The sequence below is a fragment of the Littorina saxatilis genome, unplaced genomic scaffold, assembly GCF_037325665.1.
Source record: "Littorina saxatilis isolate snail1 unplaced genomic scaffold, US_GU_Lsax_2.0 SUPER_12_unloc_2, whole genome shotgun sequence".
Lineage (NCBI taxonomy): Eukaryota > Metazoa > Mollusca > Gastropoda > Littorinimorpha > Littorinidae > Littorina > Littorina saxatilis.
The window spans coordinates 82,430-92,557 of record NW_027125700.1 but is presented as its reverse complement, the minus strand read 5'-3'; the positions used below and the strand labels follow the sequence as shown (position 1 = coordinate 92,557).

The 10,128-nt window shown below is 44.3% G+C and overlaps 1 protein-coding gene across 1 annotated transcript; it reads left to right on the top strand.

The window, feature by feature from the left end:
* The first annotated feature begins 6,670 nt into the window (after positions 1-6,670).
* LOC138954172 (sodium- and chloride-dependent glycine transporter 1-like) lies at positions 6,671-9,899 on the top strand. Its single transcript, XM_070326075.1, has one exon. The coding sequence runs from the start codon at positions 7,075-7,077 to the stop codon at positions 9,013-9,015; it is 1,941 nt and encodes a 646-aa protein (XP_070182176.1). The 5' UTR covers positions 6,671-7,074; the 3' UTR covers positions 9,016-9,899.
* The last annotated feature ends 229 nt before the right edge of the window (positions 9,900-10,128 follow it).

The following is a 10,128-nucleotide window of genomic DNA, read 5'->3' as shown; positions in this document are numbered from 1 at the left end:
ATATTTCCTTAGTCCCTACATCTGATGCAACCATGATTCGTGACCCCACCTTCAATGCCAGGGGGCATTATTTCTTTTAAAATAAATTAATTAACTGCAAGTGGCAACTGTTCTATATGTAACCAATGCCTTTGGTTTATTGTCTCAACAATTGAATGAACCACTTTTGAACATTTGCATTCTTCATGTCAAACCTTATAATACATGTCTGGTTGTTCGTTTCCGAGTTACGTGGGTGATGAACTTTTCATTAATGTTTCTCTTTTTTGGGGCCAAGTTTGCTTGATTTTGTCCAGCTTTTTTTCTTTCTGTTCCTGTTTTAGTGTTTGGCATTTTACCTAAGAAGAATCTGGTTGCAAAATCAGCTTCATTTAGTAAAGTTTGTGGGAAAAAGCATAACCGTTTCTTTGTTACAAAAGTGATGTTTCCATGTTACATCGGTGACCATTTTGCATTCTTTTGGGATAACTTTCTAACATTTTGTCTTAGAGCAACAAATCTTTGTATATATGCTATTGTGAAGGTTAAATGTCAATAAGACTGAATGAATGCCATGTATCAACATGTTCTGATCAGGATATCATTAATTAATTTTCATTTTTGTATTGAAATTTTGACGAATGCATGGAACTTTGAAAAAAACATTATTTTGTTGTTTGCATGTAGTCATTTCATATTGAACTCTATGATGGCTTGTGATTCAACAATAAAAACTGAATAAAAGTCGTTTTCAGCCTTATAAATGCAGTTTTTTTGTCTTTTATTTTTTCCATGTTACACGGGTGATTTTGCACACATGGTCCAAATAATGCTCAATATATGGCAAACTAAAGGCAATGTTATATTTTTTCTTGTTTAAACTGAAAAGGTACACCCTGAGAAGTGTGTAAATAGTATTATCAAAGTTTTCTGGGAAGATTTTACTTTTGGTGATAATGTCACAAACAGAGGACGAGATTCTGAGACGCACCCATATGTCAACATTGACCATAATTCACCTAGTGTCAACATTGATCATAACTCACCCAGTGCAATTGTGTGATGAACGGCCATACATTGTACGCAGTTAGTGAAAACTACTCAAGAAAATCAACATTGACCATTCATCCATTCTTTGTAGCTATTTTGTTGTTGAAAACGTCTAATTTGTTGCTCAAAGTGGCTAATCAATTGCTGAGCGTATTTTTTGTTGCTGAAGTGTATTAATTGTTGGTGAATCATCCATTCAGTTGCTGGTTTATTTTTATTGTTGCAGATTCAGCTTTTCTGTTGGTAATTAAAATTTCTGTTGCTGGAAGCATCTATTTATGTGGTGAAAGCGGCTAATTATGTGATTTGTCTGTCTAATTTGAGGGACCATTAAATACAAGCCTTTAATTAACTTAGTATGCTCCCATTTTTGTGTGAATTTCCATCCCCAAATGTAGCACCAGTTATATATCAAAGAATCCTTCTTTGTCATGTATTATTGGCATGGACAATGAGTAGATTGGGCTCACTAGCCTTGGTGGCCAGTCTCTGAGAAGGACAACTTGGATTCCAAACCCGGGCGGACAGAGCTCGTTAGCCTTGCTAGGCAGTCTGTCTAGTAGACATATACTCCGAAAAGAAAGCTGCACCTGCTAAGGCCGTTCTACACGTGGCAGCTTCTGCACCTGTGGAACTTTGAGCGTTGTTGTTGTTGTTTCTACGCCAGTTAAAAAAATTCGGCTTGAAGCAAGAAATCTTAATCCAGTTCTATAGGGCTACTATTGAAAGCATCTTGTCTTTTTCCATCACTGTCTGGTTCAGTAGGGCTACTGAGGCAGAGCAGATCAACATAAGCAGAGTTGTACGAACAGCTTCCAATATTGTGGGTTGCGAGCTTCCCTCCATTGCCTCCATATACACATCCCGAAGCGCTCAGAAGGTCAAAAAGATTCTGGCAGACAACTCGCACCCTGCTTACAAGTTGTTCTGTCCCCTACCCTCGGGCAGGCGTTTTCGCTCGATCAGGACACGCACCACGCGTTTCAGAGACAGTTCTTATCCAAGTGCAGTGCGTGTCCTGGCTCCTTAAGCCCTCTAACTGCCGTTCTTAGTTAAAATTAAGCTTTTACTCAAGGTTTATGTCCTGGTATTTTGTTGTGAGACACAGCCGTCAAGCCTTTAAATACCTTATTATTTTCTTAAAGTTCACCTACCCAGTGTAGTATTGTAATAAATGTTTTAGTTTTAAAATTATTAAGGATTTGTGATTTTAGTTATTGTCGTCATAACTGATGTCTGATGCATATATAATTCTTACTGATACCTCTATACTGTTTATTTTACGCATATGTACAATTGATGGTTAAACACGTTTTGTTAAGGAGGAGCATGCTTGTGCGGGTGTGCTGTTGTGGGTTTTGTGTGGGGAATGTATGCGGGCGTGCGTGAGCGTGTGTGTGACTGAGATTGCAAGCGATGTTTGGAAGGGCGTGTATGGATTGATTGATTGTACTCTGGCCAAAACATGTCCCTAGTGTACTGCACATGGTTGAAATAAAGTCTTATGTCTTATGTCTTATGGTAGGCGAGAGGGTGGTGAGGCGACTGCACAAAATCTCTTCACCTTAACATTTCCCCTGTGCTGGTCAACCTAACAGGCTGATGCCGGAAATTGAGGCAGGCCATCCAACATACCAGTTACATCCAAAGTCCTGCGGCGATGGGGAACTTGCGACGGGAACAGGCGGAGGATGCTGCTGGAGGTTCCCAGCAACAACTCTGCAGGTAGGCGGCTGTGAGGTGATGGTCGTCCACCGCACACTGGGGCAGATGCGGTGGCCGTATCCACTCACAGCGATAGACCAGGCCTCTTCAGGGACAGCACTGCCCTCCCCACATGGGAAGGGGGAGATAAAAAGGATCCCTAAACAAAGCCTGCCTCAACACGACTTTAGAAGGTAACCGCGCCTGCTTGGTCATCCAATTATGCGGTCGATATACAGCACCAAAGAAGAACAAGTCGCGTAAGGCAAAATTACTACATTTAGTCAAGCTGTGGAACTCACAGAATGAAACTGAACGCACTGCATTTTTTCACAATGACCCTAGTCCGCCGCTAGTGCAAAAGGCAGTGAAAGTGACGAGCCTGTACATGTTTAGCGCGGTAACGGTTGCGCTGTGCTGCATAGCACGCTTTACTGTACCTCTCTTCGTTTTAACTTTCTGAGCGTGTTTTGAATCCAAACATATCATATCGATATGTTTTTGGAATCAGGAACCGACAAGGAATAAGATGAAATTGTTTTTAAATCCATTTTGGAAATTTAATTTTGATCATAATTTTTATATTTTTAATTTTCAGAGATTGTTTTTAATCCAAATATAACATATTTATATGTTTTTTGAATCAGGAAATGATGTAGAATAAGACGAACGTAAATTTGGATCGTTTTTTTATAAACAAAATTATTACAATTTTCAGATTTTTAATGACCAAAGTCATTAATTAATTTTTAAGCCACCAAGCTGAAATGCAACACCAAAGTCCGGCCTTTGCCGAAGATTGCTTTACAAAAATTTCAATCAATTTGATTGAAAAATGTACAATAGGGGAAGGGCTCCTAATATGGACCACTTTTTGTTTCATGCTGATAACTAGCTTGTATTCTTGCGAAGAAGTTTCATTTTGTGTTTGGAATTCCTTCTCTCTTAGGTTGACGGTTAGGCCTATTTAGAGTGAAATAGCTTTGATAGACATTCAGCAACAATTAAATACAGAAAAAATCACAAAGGGTCCATATTCGGTGTCCGAACTCCCCCCCCCCCCCCCCCCCCCCCCCCCCCCCCAGTGTACACTACATTGGGTGTGCACGCTAAAGATCCCACGATTGACAAAAGGGTCTTTTCTGGCAAAATTGCTTAGGCACAGTTAATAATTGTCTACCTATACCCGTGTGACTTGGAATAATAGGTCGTGAAAGGTAAATATGCGCCGAAATGGCTGCAATTACTGGCCGTATAAAATTTCATCTCACACGGCATCACTGCAGAGCGCCTAGAACTGTACCCACGGAATATGCGCGATATAAGCCTCATTGATTGATTGATATTAGGAGCCTGGGCGCCTAATATGGACCAGTGAAGCGGACTTCACGAATCACTGTAAAAAGCCCCCTATATTTCAAAATAACATGATACAACTTAGTGTACAAGTCAGCCTAATTAAAATATTATGCTCTAGATTTATCTGTTTCGGGTTGATGAGAGCATTATTTGAAGCTCACCAGGAAACTAAAGAAGCTTATCAAAAACAGAGTGAAAATAAGTGAAATTATCAACTTCCACGAAAAGAAGACTTTTTGTTGCATTTTTTTTAAATCTCGAGGGCTAGTTATAGGTTATTTCCAGCAAGCTTCTTAATGAATAAATGAAAATAGCCTTTAGCTTTTATTTTTTTCGATTTGTTGAAGGTATTACTAGGGATACTTTGAGATTTTGCTATTATTTTTTGTTTGCAGTAGAAACTCGGGGTCAACACTGCTAAAATGTAACAAATACGGTTTTAGCTGTCATATATAGCAATTTGTGTGGAATAAAAGCTTTGGCTGTGGACATAAACGAGTCCGTTTTAGGCGGCAAATTTAGAGTGAACGCTGCCAAAAGTGAAAAAAAGAGAAAAACCCTAACGGTTTTGAGATTTTTGTTTCTGCAACTGTTTTGACATGTGCAAGTTATCCAGAGAGGGTGAATACAGCGAATACAACATTTTTGAGCGCTCTAGCGCCGTTAGTTTGTCAGAACAGAAGGTGGTCCATATTAGGAGCCGGTCCATATTAGGAGCCCTTCCCCTACTTGTTTTCTTTTTACATTTAGTCAAGTTTTGACTAAATGTTTTAACATAGAGGGGGATTCGAGACGAAGGTCGTGGTGTGTGTGTGTGTGTGTGTGTGTGTGTGTGTGTGTGTGTGTGTGTGTGTGTGTGTGTGTGTCTGTGTGTGTGTGTGTGTGTATGTGTGTAGAGCGATTCAGAGTAAACTACTGGACCGATCTGTATGAAATTTTACATGAGAGTTCCTGGGTATGATATCCCCAGACGTGTGTTTTCATTTTTTCGATAAATGTCTTTGATGACGTCATATCCGGCTTTTTGTAAAAGTTGAGGCGGCACTGTCACACCCTAATATGCCAGGTGTTGCAGGGGTGTGTTAAGGCGTATATGCATGAATGTGAGCATGAGAGCTTGAAACTGTGTCAGTGCTCTGCGCGAGTGTGTTGGTAAATGCGGTGCAAGAAAATCAAATAATGTAACAAGTGTGAAGAAATTAGAAATCCCAGTAAAATATCGTACAGTGTCGTCATTGTCCCTCAAAGAATCAAGTGTCATTTTTTTCTTGGCAAGTTCGTCTTTAAGTTCCCGATTTTCTAGCACCAGCCTGTTTAGTTCATCCCGAAGCTGCTTTTCTTCATCTTTAGAAATCCAGGCAAAATTGTCATAGGTTTCAGTCTGGCAGTAAGTACCACCACAGTCACCTCTCTCGGGAAGAGGAGCAGCCAGTTCTGCTGTATCCGAAGTACCTTCCCCGTCGACATCACCAGCATCCTCTGCTAAATTAGGGTGAGAAGGAGTTGACTCACTCCCCACAAGCTTCTTCCTCTCCTTGAGTCTCTGGTACTGTCCTTGTTGGCTGTCAGGCTGTGTCCCTGCACCATACCCAAGTTTCAAAGTAGGCGTCCAGCTCGGACTGTTTACTTCCCACAGGGTTGATGGTTGCCCTGCAAAAAAAATCAAAGGCAAATGTATTGTAAATTATGGATTGGGAGTTATTTTAAAAATAAGTCACCCAAAATAAATGATTGAGTAAATCTAGACACAGATCTACCCTTTAAAACGGAACTATGAAGTTGTATCAACAATGACCATTTATTGTTCAAATAAATTCTGATGATCAAATCCAAGTATTTCACATTGGGCAACCATGATTATGATGATAAGTTGTTATAGAGAGTAAGTGTAAGACTGACTCGCTCAGTCATAGACTGCACTCAGTGCAGGACTGACCGACTGACCGACTGTCCGCACACTACCATCACAACACAGCTTGCATAAAACACAGACTAACCAAGGCAGGTGTACAAAAGCATGAGTACTTACCATTGACAAAATGATCAGAGCACACGTATCTCCTAGCTGTTGATTCAAAGTTGACATTCTTCAGCTGAAGCTGTGCCAACCATTCTCGCCGGCGTCGTGCAGTCAAATACATTGTATCTTTGCCATTTCCGTTGACAACAAATGGAACAGAAAATAATCTTCTGTCCCTATCTCTATCTTGTCTGTTATGGCAATTTTTAACACTACAACTAGAGACCATGTCGATAAATGCAGGAGATTCGGAGTGCAGATTTCGCGTGTTGCCTTCTCGCGTGTTCCGCCGGAATGCCTGAGGCAAGGCTGGACAACTCTGCACACGACTGTGTGACGTCATCGCGTCAGAGCTCATACGAGAAAAAGAGTCTCGGCCAGCCCTGACTGAGTGTGGATCGCCATCTTTACCGCAAGAAGAGACACAGACAGAAAAGAAAATGAATCAAGGAAATATGACGTCATATCTGTCTGACTTGCTTTTCGCTGGAAGATGACGCAAAGTTTGGTCACAGTAAAACACAGGTTTTGTTCTTAGAAGAATCCCTTCTTCTTTCGTTGTGCAGAGACACACCTGCGTGTCCTCTATTATAGATTCGACAATCAAGTGAATGTGATAGGCATATCAGTAACTTGTTTGATATAATTTGAACAGATTTGTCAACCAGATTAAAAGTAACAGGAGTGAAAAAACGTGAGCTTACTACATACATTCTTCATTTTACTGTGATAGGCCCAGATGTAAATATTTTCCAGCACGGAGACCACCATTGTAAACTGAGAAAGGAATCTAACTTGGATCGGTTCCGCACAGCCAAGCAACTAGGCTGAAGGGACGTTTAAAACAAAGAACCAATAACGCATGAACATTGCGTTCACTCTGGTTCACTGAACGTTGTCGAAGACTTCTGGTACTGGAATAGATCTACAACACCAGAGAGTGCACGGCGGGACAGTTCAAAATGTTGAGACGTCTTGTCGTTCCCTGTTTAAATAGATCTATAGCACCAGACACGCACACACGAGGACGATGGGGAAACAACCTGTACTACTTGGTGACCCTAATCTCTAGCACCGTAGGTCTTGGCAATTTGTGGCGCTTTCCTTTTCTCGTGCACTCAAACGGGGGCGGGGCCTTCCTGCTTATTTACCTTCTGATAATGGTGCTGGTGGGCATACCGCTGTGCTCCATGGAGCTCGTGCTGGGACAGTTTACAAGCAGGTCGCCTGCAAGATGTTACGAGTTCTGCCCGCTCTTCGAGGGTGTGGGTTTCTCCACACTTGTGATCTCACTGTTATACAATACTTACTATAGCGTCATTACGTCCTGGTCCCTGCTCTACTTCTTCAAGTCATTCACGAGCAAACTACCGTGGGCCGAGTGTGATAGGAAGTGGGCCACGGACTTCTGCTGGGACTACCTGATCCCTTCCAACGTGTCGGCCTGCACCGCGTCAGGCTGGGTGGCGGAGAAGGACGGAGCGTGCTACAATACCAGCGTCATCCCAAAACGCATCACCGCCCTATGGAACGTCAGCCTGGCCACGGAGAACGGCATCGATCGCGTCCTCCCGGCCCAGGATTACTTGCTTAACGAAGTCCTGGGCGTGGACAAGGAGGGCGTGGGTCTGACCCACCTGGGCGAGCTCAACATGGAGCTGGTCGGATGCCTCTTCTTTATCTGGTCCATGATGTGTTTGTCTGTGATCACAGGGTTAAAGAGTTTGATCAAGATGGAATGCTTGACAATGATCTACAGTACAGTGGTTCTCCTCATTCTTTTTGTTTTCGGCTTCACTCTGGACGGCGCCATGGAAGGCATCACGTACTACCTGACCCCGGACCTGTCCAAGCTGTTAGAGGTCACTGTGTGGGAGATGGCTATGGGGCAGGTATTCTACACGCTTTCCATCTCTGTCTCAACGCTAGTCGGCCTGGCCAGCTACAACGTCTTCAACTCAGACCCCGTGCTGCACGCCGTCATCTTGGCCATAGCCAACGCCTCCGTCAGCTTCATGAGTGGCTTCGTCGTCTTCACGTCGCTTGGTTACGTGTCCCAGCTGATGGACATCGAATTAGATCAGCTGGATGCAGGCGGCACCACTCTGGTCTTCGTCATCTATCCTGCCGCCCTCACGCGGCAGAAATATGGCCAGTTCTTGTCGTGCATCTACTACCTGATGATCTTCTGCTTGGCCTTGTCCACCTCTATCGGCACCTTGCAGGTTTTCCTCGGCGCGCTCTACGACCTGTTCCCCTTCACCCGCATCCATCCCAAGCCCACGCGCGTGCTGATGTGCATGGTGTACTTCTTGGTCTGCCTGCCCATGGTGACCGACGCGGGGCTGATCTTTGTCAACATCTTGAACTACTACCTGTTCTCTTTCAACATTTTCATTATGTCGCTGTTGACAGTGACGGCAGTGTCGTGGGTGTACGGACTGCGTCACTTCCTTGTGGACGTGGAGGTGATGATAGGACTCGACGTGCTGCACTGCGTGCCCTGGGCTTGGGGCAAGTACTACCTAAGCGCCTGCTGGCTGGTCTTGAGCCCCGCCTGTTTGGTCTTCATCTGCGTGCTGGAGTTCATTGGGATGGAGCAGCCGGAACGTGTGGACCACAGGGGCCACCTACTGGGGCTGGGACTGTCCTGCCTGACGCTGCTGCCCATACCGCTGGCCGCGATCTACAGCCTGCTGCGCCGCTCCGGAACTTTGCTGCAGAGGCTGCGCGCCGCCACCACGCCCAGCGAGATGTGGGGACCCGCCTCCATCAAGCACCGCAGGATCTGGCTCAGCGTCTATGCTGGCAAGCTGGGCGAGCACACCATGGCTAGCGGGGCGTCGCTGAAAGAAGGCTTCACAGACAGACGAAGACCCAGCAGCTTTCGAGGAAGCGAATAAAATCTCCTCCGAGCTTCTGGGTGGCGATATTACCTTCTCAGAAATTGTTGCCTACTTGGATGAAGATGCGACCTGGAAGAATGAGAACATGGATGTAAGTCATCCACAAACCTCACCCGATGTTGTCGTCACTCCAACCTCCATAGGTTCGTCGCCTGAGAACCCTTTCACATCCTTCGAGACCGTTTTTGAACTGCTGAATCAGGACAGAAAAGACTCTTTTTGCGGACGTCCCTGCCATCACGGGCAGCAGCACGCAGACGACCATAGGGCTTTTCTCCTCCCATGACTTGCTCCCCGGCACGCCTGGTGACTAGGTCACTGTCCAAACTGCTGTCCTAACTGCTTAAGAGGCCTTCACAGACTTTCGGGCGGAAGATGTCCGAGCAGCTTTCGAGGAAGTGAGTGAAACCCCCTCGGAGGGTGATATCCATGTCCATTAGCCTGAAATAGTGTATAATGCAGCTGCTGCAGACGCGAGAGGAGATAATAATAACATGCTCCGGGTTCGAGTCCGTTCGACTGAGGGTTCTTCAACTTCCATCGGGAGCTTTTCGGAAATGTTCCAATCGGTAAAACTGCAGGAACAGGACAAGAGAGACACTCCTGGGGACGTCCCTCTCATCACCGTTAGCAGCTGGCACACAGCAAGAGGCCTTTTGTGTAAGGGCATGTGGTAACAAACTGAATTACAGCTGGTTACTGTCCATCGGCATGTACTGAACACGCACTCTTCCGCTCGTTCCATTCTTATCAGTCACTCCCACAAATTAATTGTCCACACCAGCTGTTTGCAGTTAAGTCCACGTAAAGTGAAATGTTATTGAATTAAAGCTTTTTATGATTTTAACTTTTGTGAAAAATCATAGCAATTTCAAAATCAATTTTTGGTTTACGTAAGTGTAGCCTATGCGATCGTAACTTTGTCTGTCTGTGCGTGCGTGTGTGCGTGTGTGCGTGTGTATGTCTGTGGAAGAAACTTTAACATTTGAAGACGTCACATTATGGCGTAAGAGGGTTAGACGTCACGCGAAGGAATTACTGAAAGTCTCGGTCATTGTTATTTTGAGCGGGCCGAGACTAGTTTTTTCGTCGAAATCGGCCATTGGTAGT

Coding starts and splice junctions, on each gene's coding strand:
- LOC138954172 (XM_070326075.1), top strand. CDS start 7,075: ATGTTGAGACGTCTTGTCGTTCCCTGTTTAAATAGATCTATAGCACCA.